Source organism: Danio rerio, chromosome 18, assembly GCF_052040795.2.
Source record: "Danio rerio strain M-AB ecotype USA chromosome 18, GRCz13ab, whole genome shotgun sequence".
NCBI lineage: Eukaryota > Metazoa > Chordata > Actinopteri > Cypriniformes > Danionidae > Danio > Danio rerio.
Window position 1 is genome coordinate 46,325,001 of NC_141038.1, and position 18,297 is coordinate 46,343,297.

An 18,297-nucleotide genomic window follows, 5' to 3' on the forward strand; every position below is an offset into this window, starting at 1 on the left:
TAGAGAGGTGGGTTATGCTCCCACTGATTGCAGATCTAATTAGAAATGAAGTGTTGATATGTTTTCCATTAAGCCAGCAAAGGGAGCTGCTTGGCTCAAGTAGAGTTTTTTTTTTTTCTTCTTCTTCACTGGTGTGGCTTGTTAACTCCCAAGCCCATTTTGTATATCGCCTTCACATGCGTCCTCAGAGAATGCTGGCATCGCAGTAAGAGCGAGTAACCTGAATGGAGATAACCAGCTCGGTGCTTTCAAAGGGACTCTTCATGTCATATCAACCCCTCGCCACAAAACCTCAGCCCGGCTATCAGCACTCTGTGACACACACTCATATAAACACACACACCCACACTCATCTTCCCTTTTCTTGATGCAGGTCTTGGTAATTGCTAATTGGCAGCATATAAAAGATCGAGATTGTATGACTTTGGGCACCCCCCCTCCCCTCCCCCCAAAAATACATCAGTTTGAGTGTTTGAGTGATGCTTCTGCTTTGAACACTGGGAAGGGGGGAAATAAATTAGCCAAGTGCTTGATTTGTACTGACGGAGGGGGAAAAAAAAGACTTTTCGCAAAGGTGAGATTAGTGGATCAGTGAGAAAAAGAAGCTGTTATTTTGCCTCGGCTCTCAAGGGCACCTTTATTGCTGTTGTTTACAGGGTCGTTTTCAATTAAGAAAGAAACAAAGAAAACAAAAAAAAACTGTATGTGTTTTGTTTACACTGCAACAGTGTTCTAAGCAACACAGGATCATTGTGAAAGCGAAACCCTGTATACATTTCTGGAGAGCGGCAATTATGTAGCCAGAGCTACATATGGCTGCAATTAGAGCTGGGCGATTAATCGAAAAGTAATCGAAATCTATATTCATAATCGATCAAATTTTTTCAATCAATTTCTCTATAAAATGTGGAGTCACGTGATCTGTTTTGTTAAGACTGAATTATACTTATTATATTATGATTTACACGTATTATACTATTATGATATTATACTTGTGCCAAGGGCACGAGTACATTCCGGCCCAGCCTTCACATACCCATGTACCTCGAAAAAGATGTACTTGCATGACATAACGATGCATAGCATAAGCTTTGTGATTGGTTTGAAGGGATGTGACGAGATCTCGTATTACGTGTGTATATATATATATATATATATATATATATATATATATATATATATATATATATATATATATATATATATATATATATATATATATATATATATATATATATATATATATATATATATATATATATATGTGTGTGTGTGTGTGTGTATATGTATATATGTGTATGTATATATATATATATATATATATATATATATACAAACACACACATATATATGAGCAATATCACACTCGTAGCAGTGCGAAATGGCTGTATATCAGCACTGGTGGGAGGCGTGCGTTGCAGTGCCGATATACAGCCATATAACACTGCTACGAGTGTGATATTGCGTTTATAGAACAGTTTGACGGCATAATTGTTTATATAAAAACAAAATCAAACATGGAAAGTCTCAAAAACCCTTTTGTATGAGGAACTACTTTCTTCCACGTTGGATTCAAATCATAAGCAGAAAGTTAAACAACTGAGCAAGTATCTTTTAAACTTTTGATCTGTAGTGTCTGCTTTTTGCTGGCTGTTTGACTACTAATGAACAGTTCATATCTTAACAATAGACAGATAATAAATGAATAGCATGAAATAGCAAGAAATATGACCAAAGTGTTACCAGAAATTCAAATAAATTTGGTGCAAGTGAAGAGTAAAGGGAGTTAATGGTTTTTCATAAAATGTATTTTTTTGTGAACTATCCAATTAAATAGTGAAAGAGTGAAACCTGGATGCTAATAAAGTTAACACATATAGCATTAGAACGTTATTATGTTTAGTCTCTTGGCATCATCTCAGATAGCTTTTATTGTTACATTTTACACCTTCACAGTACAGTAATTTAAATGTCTTCAAGCTGAGCATATCCTCATTGTCTTCTGTATTTTGCACTGTCTGGAGTCAGCACCTAAGCTTTTCACTCATTAGAACACGTGCTGCTGATGATGTGACAATAAAACTGATTTGATTCTGCATTGTTTATTTTCTTGCATTTTTAACCATATACTTTTTTCCTCCAGCACGGCCAGTGACCAAGATGACTTTGACTTCACCCACCATCGTGGCAAGGACCCCAAAACGCAAGATGCCCGTGGCCACCTGCATGTCGGCCAATGGCAAGCCTCCCAGCGTCATCAAATGGGACACAACATTGAAAGGAGAGGCCACGTTTCAGGAAACACGCAATCCCAATGGCACTGTGACTGTGCGCAGTAACTACATCGTGCTGCCCAGCCGTGAAACCCACCGACAGAAGCTCACCTGCATCGTCACCTACCGTTCTGAGCGATTCACCGACAGCGTCATACTCAACGTGCAGTGTAAGAATGCCTTTAAAAACTACTATTTACACTGAAAAATTTGCTGGTTGTTGACAGATTATACAGTGATAAAAATATCGATAAAGATGTTTTTCTTGTATTTTTAGTCTGTTCTGCTTGGCAAGCTTGCATTTATTTAAACAGCACAATTAGTTTTAATATTATTTAGTATTAAACTAATATTTATAATAATAATAATAATAAGAAGAAGAAGAAGAAGAAGAAGAAGAAGAAGAAGAAGAAGAAGAATATTTATTTTATTTTATTTTATTTTATACATATTATTTATTTATTTATTTATTTATTTATTTATTTATTTATTTAGTATCCTTTTGTCTTTTTTTCTTTTGTCATTTAATGATGTAATGACATTTATTTATTTATTTATTTTTCCTTTTGTCATTTATAAATTTATTATTTTTAATGTATTTATTTATTTATTTATTTATTTATTTATTTATTCAGTATGCAAATGAATAAATAAATAAATAGTTTTGCAAATATGATAAAAAAGTGATAAAAAAATAGACAGCAGCTTTAACATTTGACAAGTTTTTTTTTATTTCAAAGAAAATAAGGCTTTTCCCTATTTTATTTATTAATGAACCCTTTAAATTTAATTTATTGAAAGTTAATTTATTGAAATTTAATTTAATTTAATTTAATTTAACTTAATTATTAGGCCGAAAAAAATAATAATAATTCATCCTGGGGAAAAAACAAGCAAGCAAATAAAACAGAACCATTAGTAATAGCTAAGCACATTATATTAAAACACATTCGATGACTGTAAAAACATTTCACAATATTACTATTGTAAAATAAATCCACTTTGTTCAAATAAATACAGACCTAGTGAGCTTAAAACAGCTTAAAAATAAAATATATCACCATAAGAGATAGAGAAAGAGAAAAGAGTTCTAGTGCAGAATATAGACAGAATTACATGTTTTCCAATATTAACTCAAAACTTAGATGTAATTGAACTGATTCATCATGCATGATTCATTTGATTTGTCCACCAAGCGACACATCTGTAAGACCCCACTGAAATGTCAACGGATGTCTACAAAATGCATGCAAATGTATTTGTGCTCGGTAATAAGATGTTTATGGCGTAGCGTTACGCAAGTGTTGTGGAGGAGGCTGAGAGCAGGAAGAGATGTGTCACTGGCCTGTCTCAGTGCCGTTGTTTTCAGCCTTTGTTTCGGGCAGTTCAGAGCAGCATTTCAACCCCCATAATAAAACACAAGAGATAGAGGAAATCCACCCATTCTCCCACACAATCCACTGTTTTTCCGCATGTGACTACTGAGTTTCAAATTGTGGGTTGCACTTCCGTTTTAGGGAACTTTCATTGAAAATAACTAAAACAAATCAATTGAAATCCATATTTGTAGTAAAAACTATGAGAGAGGTGTATGCTGTGTCTTTATTCGTCATGAAAATAATGTTTTGGTTTGCATGCTTTAACATGACGTACAGTTAAAGTCAAAAGTATTAGCCTTCCTGCAAATTGTTTGGGTTTTTTTTTCAAATATTTACCAAATTATGTTTAACACAGCAAGGTATTTCCACAATATTCATTCATTCATTCTCCTTCGACGTAGTCTCTTATTCATTAGGGGTCGCCAAAGCAGAGTAAACCGCCAACTTAACCAGCATGTTTTACACAGCTGAAGGCCTTCCAGCATCAACTAATCACTGAGAAACATCTATACACACTCATTCAAACACTAAGGCCAATTTAGCTTATTCGACTCATGCTAGCATGGGGAGAACATGCGAACTCCACACTGAAACGCCACCTGACCCAGTTGGGACCTGAAGCAGTGACCTTCTTGCTGTGAGGCGACAGAGCTAACCACTGAGCCACCATGTCACCATTTGCACAGTATTTCTTATATATATTTTTTTTTTTTCTGGAGAAAGTCTTATTTGTTTTATTTTAACTAGAATAATATAATTATTATTCTATTATAATAATTATAATATTAATATTATAATATTAAGACAATATATCACTTTAAACTATTAAAATGTTAATAAAGGTTAAATGTTGTTGGAAGAAAGATCAAGGACCCATAATGCAACTCAAAAACATAAATAAATGTGTAAAAAAATAAAAAATAAAACAAAAATATGGAAAACTGCTAATTTACATTGATTGATTGTACATGAATTACTTTAATATGCATCATGAAAAAAAGAAACAATGCGATGCTTGTTTTGTGTGTGTGTGTGTGTGTGTGTGTGTGTGTGTGTGTGTGTGTGTGTGTGTGTGTGTGTGTGTGTGTGTGTGTGTGTGTGTGTGTGTGTGTAAAAGGAAGACTGTGTTAATCGTCCCGATTCTTGATTTACTTTGAGTGTTCTGCTAATCAAGTTACCCTTTGCTATAACATTTCCAAATTGAATTTGCTCAGCCTCATACATGCTCATGAAAGCAATTAAGCATAAATCTGAAGAGACGTAGAAATTACTGACCGCTACCATCAAGTAATGCAGTGCATTTTAATACTGTCATTAATAGAAAAGAAAAAAAAAATTGTGCCGTAATGAATTGAAATTTGGCATTTAGCTGAGGTCCTTATCCAATTAGGCCAATTTCTGGAATAGTTGCCCTGAAGTGGCTTGCGGTTAAGTGGGTAGCTAAAGGGCAGCGCGGTGGTTGTAGTCTCTGTAACCCTTCACTTGTTGGCTCTTCTCTCAATCGCTTAAGAAAGAATCTCTTGACCTTTCTGCTACGAGACTCACGCCATTAATCACTATAACGACAATGTCCGTCGTCACGTCATGTGACAAATTGGTTGTTTTTTCAAGTAACAAATACAAAACAAAAAGTTAGTGTTTATTTATTTATTTATTTATTTATTTATTTATTTATTTATTTATTTATTTATTTATTATTTGTTTTATTATTATTATTATTATTATTATTATTATTATTATGTATATTATTATTATTATTATTATTATTATTATGTATATTATTATTATTATTATTATTAGTAGTATTGTTTATTTTTATTATTATTGTTTATTTTTATTATGCATTTATTATTTTCTTTTTGCTGTTGTTGTTGTTTTTTATTTTAATTATGTATTTATTATTTTATAATTATTATGTTTTTATAATTATTGATGAGGATGTCAATTATTGTTATTATTGTTGTTGTTGTTGTTGTTGTTGTTAGCTAAAGGGCAGCATGGTGGTTGTAGTCTCTGTAACCCTTCACTCGTTGACTCTCTTCCCAATCACTTAAGATAGAAACTCCTGACCTTTCAGCATCAAGCCCCACACCATTAATCAGTATTATGACAAGTGCCCATTGTCGTGTCATGTGACCCAGAACATTTATCTGAACTCTTTCCTGACTGTTATTATTTTTCTTGTATTTTTATGCAGATGAACCGGAGGTGAAAATCGAAGGCTTTGATGGCAACTGGTACCTGAATCGTCCAAACGTTCAGCTCACATGTAATGCAGACGCCAATCCACCTGTCACTGTCTACCAGTGGAAACTGTGAGTTCTCTTTCCTGACCTACTAATCCATATTACAGAGAATCGCTTTTGTTGTCTCGGCTTATAAATGTAATTGGGATGAATGAGTCACACATGCTGAACGCAAAGCATAGTGGTGGAAGACAAATACTTTTTTTTTTTTTTTTTCAAAAAAGAAGTTAACAAAGTTATTATTATTATTATTATTATTATTATTATTATTATTATTATTATTATTATTATTATTATTACATAATTTTGCTTATGCTATATGTTAAAGTTTTCAAGTTTTTCTTTTATATATATATATATATATATATATATATATATATATATATATATATATATATATATACTTGGTTGAGACTATTATAGTAACTTATTATTAATGGTAAATATGTAATTTAGCTTATTTTCATTATTTACAGTACCATTTATAAATATGTAATACTAAAAGTGTTGATTTAACATTTTATGAGCATTCTATACAACTGAAGACTGATTAAATTATTAGCCAGAGAAGATTTTCAGCAAGTTTTAAAATAATTGTCTTAACCAATTTATAATATTTATAATAATTCATTTATGTTACCTTTGCCACTTGACCAAAATGCCAAATATCTCAAGAATTGTGTTTTCAACATTTCAAATAAGTAGCTAAAATTACGTTTTGAAAGTTTTTTTTTTGTTCCTAATATGCACAAGTACTAGATTAATTAGGCAAGTAAGATTTATTATGCAGGTCATTGGACATCAGTGTTTTTTGTAGCCAATCAGAAAAAAAAAAGATTATATATTTATAAATATTGTTTATTTTGTAATGTTACATTTACAGAGCTCAGCATATATAAGTACACCCCTCACAAATCTTGCTTGTAAATTCATATTTTTAATAGGAAGCTATGCAATACTACATTTGTGCATATATGTTAGATTAGTCAGTAGTACTGAAGTCAAATCTTGAGCTTTTCTAACAAAATAAGTTATGATAACAGTCCAAAAACGAGTACATCCAAATCTATATGTTATAGAAAATATTAAATACAAATTTAAAAATAGGAAAAATCAAAAGAAGCAAAAAAAAAATAAACGTTGAAAACTTTTGTTGGAATTTTGTAGGTTGTTTAATTTTGTTTGGTGACTAAACTATTATTTTAATATATATATATATATATATATATATATATATATATATATATATATATATATATATATATATATATATATATATATATATATATATATATATATATAAAATATATATATATATATTATATATATATATATATATATATATATATATATATATATATATATATATATATATATATATATATATATATATATATATATATAAAATATATATATATATATATATATATATATATATATATATATATATATATATATATATATATATATATATATATATATATATATATATATATATATATATATGTTTAATAAATCAGTTTTGTTTAAATGTACCAAAATACATTGCCTATATTCACTGAGAAATGGATAAAAATATTAATTTTCAATATTTCCTTTCGTTGTTTATTTGAGCATTGTATGCAACATGTATGCTAATCAATTTTCTTTTTCATCCATCCATAATAATTAAATAAATAAAAAAATAAATACATTAAAAATACATCCTTTTTTATAATTTATCATTTGACGTCTATAAAAACCAATGTCAAGCATTTGCTCTTAATCTTTTAGATCAAAGCTGCCTCAGATCTGTGTGTGTGTTTGACCATTTGACTGCTTGTGTAAATCGGCATCATTAAAGGAAATGAATGACGACTGATATTCGAAGAGCACTCCTCTGAAATGTTCACTTTACTCTAACGCTACATGACAGCTTCGATGTGTAAGGGCAGATAAGGGAATAATTTCCTTCCATAAACTACTTCTTCATTCACTGCTGGTTAGCACTCCATCAAGATAAGTAAAGGCGGTTACAATAGCCCTATTCAGTCCTAACCGAGCCATTGATAACCGTTCAAACAAGATCAAACGTGAGAAAATAAGCGACGCTTTGTGTACTCTGTATTGTTTACCTGACCAATATACTGGTTTGAGAGAAGAGAGATTTACAGTGAGATTGTGTTGTGTTTGTCTTGTGTGAGTCTTGTGATGATGTTTGCTGGTTGAGTTACTGGTGCTACGGGTTTGGATGCAAACTAAGTAGGCAAAAGATGACATCATTGCTTTGCCTAGCAAACGAATGTGTTGACAGCACAGTATCAGGTTTGTTTTATAAACCTTTCTGTGTACAGTGATGCTGGTGTGTATGTGGTGCGCTCAAGAGCGTAGTCTTGCTAACTGTTACTCATTAATTGACTTGTATTAATCATTTTTAATACCCTTTTCATACACACTCACACAAACCGCACACACACACATACAGTACATTATGTAGTGTATATACCTCCATGGCATGTGGTTGAAGTTTGAAAGCATTCAATAGCTGAAATGTATATCCTGAATAATAAAAAGTAAATAGTTAACATAGTGTAATATTAACATAGTGTAACATTACTACTAACAAAATAATAATAATAATAATAATAATAATAATAATATTAATATGTATATGTATATAATAAAAAATAACCTATTCTTTCCCATAAAAGTGATATTACTGATCCTACACACATGAGCTTGTTAAAAATGCTAATTTCAGAAGAAAATTTTAGATGGCATTTAGAAGTTTTTGCATCTGAACTTCTTATATATAGACCATTTCAATATGGTGATATCATTGTTCCATTAACAGTTGCTTGTCGTCAAACTATTTCAGAACTGTAACAAGAGGTGATTCAGTCATAACTAATGTTAACACAGCTATCATTAAAAATGTATCAATATGTGGAGGTTTCGGGATTCGTTGAAGCTGTGGAAATTAAAAATGTAAAACAGGAAATACATATTTATGTATTAATAACATTGTAGGATATGTAGGAAATAACATTGTTATTGTTTATATCCCTCAAAATGGTGTATATATATATATATATATATATATATATATATATATATATATATATATATATATATATATATATATATATATATATATATATATATATATATATATATATATATACATATTAATCTCAGAATTAATCTAAATTAATCTAGATTAAATTAGCTCGTTTGAATTCTGATGAAGGCATTTAGAATATGTGTGCCACCAAAATAATATGTCTTTGAGAACGGGTCTCTCAAGCAAGGTCGCGCATTAGACCAGGGGTTCATCTCCTGTTTCCAAAATGCATCACAAACTGCTTGAGAAACTGTTCTACTATGACAATAGGTGATGAAAATAAATGATGTTCAAAAAAATGTACTTGTGTTTACTAACTGTTTATTCAGTTAGATATGAATTTTAAACTGTTGGCCTACATAAGCTCCAAACAGTGATTTTTGATCACCTTAATCCGACTAAAGTCATAACTGAACTTAACAGAAATGGAATTAAGACATGTGGAGTATGCAAATATTAGTGCCATTATTGAAGTAAACACCACGATCAAACTATTACCGTCATTTAAGACTTTTTGTCATATTTTCGGACAAGATCCACACACATGGCTGTCAGTAAAGGGCCGCACACACTCACAAACACACACGCACACATCGCGAAATTCTGAATTTTTTTCTTTCCGTTTGCCATGGGTTATTAAATTCCAAAATACTCTCACCCTTACTCCTTATTTGTGTCTAATACCCCTGTTTGTCACGAGGGCATGCATTAAATGTTCATGAGTTGAAGTGAAACTGTCGAACTGCAGTTAAAGTCAGGCATCCTGCTGGTTTGATTCACAAGGGCACTTTTTCGTCAGACGGCTCACTGGTCATGTATACATCTGCGCTAAAATATCAAGGTGAAAGTCAACATAACTTGTATAGAACAGACCCAGCTCTTAACCCAAATTTGAGAATAGATTCACGGCGATGTTTTTTTATTTTTTTATTATTTTTTTGATCGCACAATAAGAGTCTTGCGTAAATATATATATATATATATATATATATATATATATATATATATATATATATATATATATATATATATATATATATATATATATATATATATATATATATTAGTGGTGGGCCGATATCTGCGTCAACGTGCTGCGTCCTGTTTGCTTTGCCTTGTCCTGTTTCTACTCCAAATATCTAAAAATTCTGAGATCAAGTAAAAGTATTGTTTTGATTTTTGTTTTCACCTTCAGAAGAAAGACTTTATTTCCTCTTAACACAAAAAAAAAAAACATTATATAATGTGATAAGTAAAAAAAAATATCTTGTTTTCACTTTGAAATGTAGATTTTTTTTTTTTTACTAGAAACAAGAAGAAATTCTAAGTAAACTTTGCAAAACTTTTGTTAAAAAAAATTGTATCAATTCTGTATAAATAATTCAGTAAAATAAATCTGTATCTAAATCTTCATCATCTTTTGATCTAAACTCTCAAATGCTCTAAACTCTCCTGACATACAGGCCTTAAAAACACATGCAGACAAATCATGCGCTCTGTGGCTCCTGGTCAGTAATATGCATATCCCCGATTGGGCAAAGCAGTCAAGCGAGTGGATTATTAATTTGCTTCACCTATCAGCCTATCACTAGTTACATCTCCTAATTAATATTTATGCGACAAGCTGATAAGGTTTCTAATGTGTGCTTCCAGATTGTTCTTGCGCCCCTGGGTCAGGTTTTCTCTGTAAGATGACCCATATAACCTTGTGCATGAACTCCCCACTGCAGCATTATAATTCAGCGCCATGCTATCACCATACGCGCCACACTTATATGCCAATTAGCACGGCGAAATGTCCTGTCATTCATCACCCGGTGAATGCATGTGCATGTAAATGCCAACAATACAAACACCACCAACAACGGTAGACAAAGTGGACCAGCTCCAGTTAAAAAAAAAAAAAACGGAGGGATTATGCTGCAAAAACTGAGAGATAAATGTGGCAATTTGTTCTGTAATTAGGCAGCGAAAGCCGGGAAAGGAAAACATGTCACCGGACTTCAGCTGTGCTGGATTAATAGCTGGCAGTGCCCAGGGTGCAGTGCCTCTGTGGACCGGCCTGGGTTTTAATGAGAGAGGAAAGCGCTGAGCATTCTGGGCTGTTCAGGGTATCAAAGGACACATATACTGCAGCCAACTCTGTGAAGAGGGACTCGCGGATGGAGCTGAGGTCTTCTTCAGGCATTTTTATTAGTAATTGGTATGCTGAGACTGGGAGTTGAATGAAAGAGAAGAAAGGGAAGAGATAAAGTGAGTGGAAACGTGGGAAAACTTGCTACAAGACAGTAGCTTCGTTTACGTCCTTAATGTGAGGTGAATCTTTTCAAAGTTTGCAGAAAAAGAAATAAATGAAAAAGAAACGACCCAAAATGCAAATTAGGTGTGTTTACATTGTTCGAGTGGCTGATGGTGGTATTAGTAAACTGTGAAACTGGTAAGACAACATCAGCGGAAGCAGCCGAATGGACATGTTGTTTTAACATTTGCAAATAAAAAATATTGCTTCCTTCAATTTCACTGTTGAATCAGTTGAAGTTAGTCATCTCAACTTACATCAATCAAACTGACTAATAAATATAGTTAAACTTTATATAACTTCAAAAAAAAAATGGCTGAAACCAGATTAACTTATTTAAGTGCGTTAAAGTAACAAAAAACATTTGTCGTCATGACTTGTAATATACACTCACCGGCCACTTTATTAGGTACACCTGTCCAACAGCTTACTGCATTTAGACATGTTCAAGATGATCTGCTGCAGTTCAAACCGAGCATCGGAATGGGGAAGAAAGGTGATTTAAGTGACTTTGAATGTGGCATGGTTATCCGACGGGATGATCTGTATATTTCAGAAACTGTTAACAGGCAAGAGTAACCACTTGTTACAACCGAGATATGCAGAAGATCATCTCTGAACGCACAACATGTTCAGCCTTGAGGCTGATAGGCTAAAGCAGCAGAAGACCACACCAGGTACCACTCCTGTCAGCTAAGAACCGGAAACTATGGCTACAGTTCGCACAGGCTCACTAAAAATTGGACAATAAAAGATTGGAAAAACGTTGCCTGGTCTGATGAGTCTCGATTTCTGAGACATTCTGATGGTAGGATCATAATTTGGCGTCAACAACATTAAAGCTCAGATCCATCCTGCCTTGTATCAACTTTTAGGCTGGTGGTGATGGTGTAATGGTTTGGGGATATTTTCTTGACACACTTTGGGCCTATTAGTACCAATTGGGCATTGTGTCAACGCCACAACCTAGCTGAGTATTGTTGCTGACCATGTTCTTCTCTTTATGACCACAGTGTACCCACTGGCTCCTTCCAACAGGATAACGCGCCTTGTCATAGAGTGAGAATCATCTCAGACTGGTTTCTTGAACATGACAATGAGTTCACTGTACTCAAATGGCCTCCACAGTCACCAGATGTCAATGAAATAGAGCACTTATGAGAGTTGGTGGAATGGGAGATTCACATCATGGATGTGCAGCCGATAAATCAGCAGCAGCTGCATGATGCTATCATTTCAATATGGACCAAAATCTCTGAGGAATATTTTCAGTATCTTGTAGAATCTATGCCATGAAGGATTAAAGCAGTTCTGAAGAGAGGGTGCTCGCTGCAGAGCCATTTGAGGAGAGCTGAGCTCCAGCGAGGGGGAGCATAAGCTGTCGCTCCTCCTCCTGTAAGCTGTTTTAATGCGTACACCAACCCCACCCCTAACCCTACCTCCAGTGACATCACTCGTAGAAGAAGTGCAAAAAAGGTGGAGCTCAAGCTTAAGCTCCCCCTCGCTGGAGCTCAGCTCTCCTCAAATGGCTTTGCAGCGAGCACCACTTGGTTCTGAAGGCAAAAGTGGGTCCAACCCCGTACTAGTAAGATGTACCTAATAAAGCAGTCGTGACATTATATGACATTATACATCAAATTCACTTTTAATATCGACTCTAAAGCAATTCTTGGTAGGTGGAGCTTTCTAAGAAAAGAAGGCGGGGCTTCAGTGCCACACCTACCTATTCCGTCATCACCATGGATCAGTGGTATATTCTCCACTTTTCTGAAAAGTCCACTTTAGCAAGATATTTCAGACTCCAAGCAAACCTTGAATCTCACCTGAATTTATTCCCAAACTGACACCAAGCTAGTTGTTTAATTTGGCTTCACAGTTTCGCATCAGTTTTGTGAGGCACAAAAGACTGCTGAGTCATTCTGATGCACTCATGGTAAAATTATTCACTCTCAATAACAGTGCTTACAATTACTATAATAAATAGAACATCAATAACAGGCTATTTTTGTACAGCTAAAATAACCAAAAACAAATTATACCAGAAGCCTTGCAGATTCAAATTATAAATACTCTCACCCACTCTTAATAAGCAGGATAAAAGCGGACAAAAGCATGTCATAGATTTTGCAAACAAAGCTAAAAATGAAAAAAAAAAGAGCAGGAATATTTATTTCATTCAAATGGTGGGAGTTGCTTGAAAAGCAAGCAGATAAACAATGGGAGAAAAAAAATAGGAATGGTGTGAGTGCGGAGAGAGAGGAGGGGAAGACAGTGATGGGGAGAGACACGGGCTCCGGCGTGACAGATAAGAGAGGACGGCCACAGCAGCAGTGGAGAGCGGACACCAAATGTGTTCTGAAGGGTCCCCTGGGCGCTACACTGGAGGTCATCACCACGCTGTTGCAGAACATTTCAGTCCAGAGCTACTGTGAAAATACGCACACGCACACACGAGTGCTAGCTGCAGTTAAATTACAAATGTGCCAAAATCTGTTACATTGTATAAACGCTGAATATTTGATATGCATAAATATTAGACAAATGGCCTTCTGGTAATGCACAGTGGAAAAATGGTGCAAAGAACATCGGGTCTGTGTCATTTCTGCACCAAATGGATTCAAAAATAAATACAAACCCATCTCAAACTTGTAATTCTGGTTGAACCGCTGTTGCTATATGAGACTAATTGGATTTTTAAACAAACAGAGCAATATTTTGAATGCATTCAGCTCAAGAAGTAAAAGTGTCTATGTACAGTAGTATTTTAAAGGGGACCTATTATGCAAAAACACTTTTATAAGGGGTTCAAACACAACTGTGTGGCATCAGTGTGTAAATATAGCCAGCACGTAATGGTAAAAATGTATTCATTTTATTTTGAAATAATCAAACTTGCTAAAATCGGTCTGCACAAACACTTTGATTGACATTTTTTCCTTTGTATGTATCATCAAGAGTGATCACCCATTAGTGATGATCTCTCCATCATTAGCATGAGACGTTTTTCTTATTTCTGAATTGACCACTATGCTGACACGAAGGCATCTATAGCTCCACCCTCTTTTTAAAAGAGCACAATCTCATTTGAATTTAAAGCGACAGTCACCCAAATGGCACAATTAAGATCAAAGCATGAAAAGAGACATTTAATTGTGGGTATTTTAAGACTTGATTTAAGACTTGATTTTAAAAATACACTCTCACACACCATGAACTTCAGAGACGTACTTTAAATCTCGTAATAAGGGGCATAAAAGCATCTGCTTTAAAGGAATACTCCACTTTTAGCTTAGCTTAGCATAAATCATTAAATCAGATAAGATTAGCATCTAAAAAAAATAAATAAATAAAATAAAATTTTCCAATTTAAAGCTTGACTATTCTGTAGTTACATCATTTATTGTGACTGACGATAGGGCTGCACGATCAGTCGAAAAAAAATCGCAACCTCAATTCGACCCCCCAAAGATCTTAATCCAGCATCTCTACGAATCAGCCAAATATATTTTTAAGTTCGGGAGAAGCAGAAAGGCAGTCACACAAGTCTTTGTGCTGTTTTATATACGTTGCTCAGCGACGAGGACACACTCAAATGGTGCTAAAAGTGTCACAAAAGTTATTTGTAAGTTATAATTCACTCAAAAATGTCAGTTCTGTCTTAATGGAATTATATATTCACTACTGAGAAGCTCAGTATACTACCTGCATAGGCTGTGAATAACAGGTAATAAAGTTGTCAATAACATTCAGTTTTTTTTTTTTTTTTTTTTTTTTGAAGTGACGACAGCCATGACATGGACAGTGCTCGGCAGTGAAAGTGAAACCGAAAACGTGCACATCATGATCATACTGCATATTAAAGTTAATTTTAATATGCAGTTAATTTTAATATTTAATTTTTTTTTTTTTTTTTTTTTTCATAGCAAGTACAAATTGTTGTGCATGAAAATAAATGTTCACTGGGTCAGTATAACTAACCTAGCCTATGGTATATAATGTTGAATATAATGCAAGAGGGAATCTGATAATACAAACAGACTCATTTTACCAGTAAAGAAAATTGGTCTAATAATGTTGTCAATGACAAATGACAAGCAAACAGTATGTCTCAAACATAAGATTTCAACTTCAGAATTATGAATAGTTGTATCACTTATTACTGTGCATTAACAACCAGGACACATTTAAAGTCAATTCAAGTCCATCATTCCAAGTTTACACAAAATGTAGCATTTTAACCAACAGCGGAGCTACATATAGGCCTAATATTGTTATTGTTGTTTTACCATGTTTGAGAATTAATAATAATAATAATAATAGCCTACTCGTATTAACCTTTATTTTACATCTACAGAATTGTGAGAAAATCGTAATCTTGATTTTAAGGGAACAAATAAAATCTCATTTTAGCCAGAATTGTGCAGCCCTAACCGATGATAAATTAAAAGTTGCTATTTTCTAGGTCGACATGTCTAGGAACTATACTCATACTCAACATTCTGGCGTAATAATCAAAGAACTAAGCTAAGCTAAAAGTTCTCCTTCTAGACCCAAAGATCAGCTGAATGGATTAAAAAAAAGGTCAAACTCATGTGTTAAACTCTAGGGGACTTGTATTATGAGCCTATTTCCTATAAGAGTGTTCCTTTAAGATGAAAGAAAGCACATTTTTGCATTAAACTGAGCATGAAATCAATTAAAACCTATTTACTTTGTAAGCATGCATTACTGGTCCGGTGAGGAATAGTTAATTAGTGCGAGTTAATCCACTAAAGAAATGTCTTTGTAATATCAATCTTATGGTGTTCCGTTTTAGTTTGGATAGAACATTTTTTTTTTCTCCAGCCGTCAGTCTGCTGTGAGCCAGAGATTGGTAAAGCTAAAAGATGTAAGCCGAATCAAGCTTCATTTTCCATTTTATCTCATTCAATATTCCGTTTCATTGGGAAGTCTGTCATAATGCTGAAGTAAAGTCAGTTGAGACTTCTGATTCCCATATACTTTAAGGCTTAAACTGTCGTGAAGTATTTTGTGGAAAAAAATATAAAGTGCTTTCATGGTCCAGCTAGCTCTTATCTGATTGGTGGGCACAGAAAATAGGATATATAAGCTGTCACCAGGGCAGTATCTTTTCAAAGGTGTTAAAGGTATATATTGGTACTTTAAAGGTAAATATGAAAGGGATAGTTCACACAAAACTGAAAGTTCTAAATGATACTCAGGGTATCCACTGGGTCTTAAAATGTCCTAAATCTTAAAAACAACATTTTTAAAAAAATTAAATCACTGAAATATTGTGTTATAATAATAATAATAATAATAATAATAATAATGATAATAATAATACATTTTATTTATATTGTGCTTTTCTCAGAATCAAAAAAAATAATAATAACAAGAGCATCAAAACATGCTGAAGAACATTTCCAGAAAGTGGTTAAGACAAAAACAGAAGCCAAAAAGTCAAATAAACAAGTAAATAAGAGGGTGATAATGTTGCAAAGGTCAGGAGAAGGCTTTTCTTTTTCTGGGACCCTTTTTAAAACTGTCGGTTGGGTTTAGAGAAGTGGGTGGATGGGTCAATCTTTGCTTTTGAAAACACTATTGGTTGGGTTTAGGGATGGAGAAGGGTGAGTGGGTGGGTCAGTTTGTTGGTTGGTTAGTCAGTCATTCAGTCAGTTGACACCAGCCTTTGGCAGATTTACATGAGAACAGTATGTGTGAATGGCACTCACTGGTCTCACTGGTGGAATACACACCGATCTCTGGTAGATTCGCGAAAACAAAAGCTGCTAAAAGTATACATCTTGGGATGCATTTGGCGCTTCCCAAAAATGTATATAGTGGTATGTTTTCAGAATAAGCCTGGGATGTACTTATCATTTGAGAACTCATGAAAAGCTTATAAAAGGAGGAATTATTTCATTACACACACACAAAAAACTAAAAATTACAATTATGAAAAATACTTCTACAATAGGACCTACAGTTATGTCTGAGGGTGGTTCGTTGATTTCTACCAAGGTGGAAGGAGCATGATTTCCACTGGGGGAGCGCCATGATTTCCGACCTGGGATCCAATTACGATCAAGTGGGATAATTCCCCCATCTGTCCAAACATGATTTCTACTGAGGGGGCCCAGAGCTAAGATCTGTGCATTGGGATCAAAATCCCTAGCAACACCCCCGGCAAGGAGAGATGTTTTAAAACATCTGTATTAATGGGAAACATTATGATTATAATAATAAAAGTCAAGTGTGTTTGAGCATTCTGCCATTTTTATGGCCAAATATTGAGACATCATATTTATTTTTAAGATTTTTTATGCCTCACTAGGGTTCATAATTTAGTTCAAACAATCCCAGGTTAAACTGAAAGTGGACCAATGTGGGCCTCAACTATATTGCAGATTGAAATTTATATTACAGCAGTGCTTCTCAACCACGTACTTAGAGAATATGTTTTGGATGTCTCTTTTCTGTCACACTCATTACAGGTCTTTCAGTCTCTGCAAATGAGCTGATGATCTGAATTCTGTGTGTTTTGTTAAGGAGACATGGAACATGGTTGAGAAACACTGTATTACAGTATTCTAACAGAGCAGTTGGAACAACGTTTGTTGTTATCAAACCTAATCTGCCAATCATGAACCTAATATTTGATTGTTTAAGAGTGTACCACAAAGCAAGTTAGGGATAGTTCACCCAAAACTAAAAATTCTGTCATCATTTACTCACCATTTACTTTTTGACTTTATTTGCTTGAGCATTCTGTTATTTTTATGACCAAATCTTGAGACATCATATTCTTTTTTTTTTTTTTTTTTAGATTTTTTCTGTACCTGTAGGATTCATAATTTAGTTCAAACAATTCCAGGTTCAATTGAAAGTGGACCAATGTGGGCCTCAAGTGTATTGCAGATTGAAACCAATATTACAGCAGTGCTTCTCAACCACTTTCCTGGAGGATAACCAACACTGCATGTTTTGGATGTCT

At 33.6% G+C, this 18,297-nt stretch overlaps 1 protein-coding gene across 32 annotated transcripts in view; it reads left to right on the plus strand.

Annotated features, from left to right (window-relative positions):
- The window catches only part of nectin1b (nectin cell adhesion molecule 1b), a 527,810-nt gene that overhangs the window by 240,562 nt on the left and 268,951 nt on the right, over positions 1–18,297 (plus strand). For all 32 annotated transcript variants that reach the window (XR_015514331.1, XR_015514339.1, XR_015514334.1 and 29 more), the window contains 2 exon segments: positions 2,144–2,443; positions 5,850–5,967. Coding sequence is in view for 23 of the 32 variants with exons in the window: in XM_087292089.1 (XP_087148215.1) it covers positions 2,144–2,443; positions 5,850–5,967 (418 nt within the window). In the remaining 9 variants the exon portion in view is untranslated.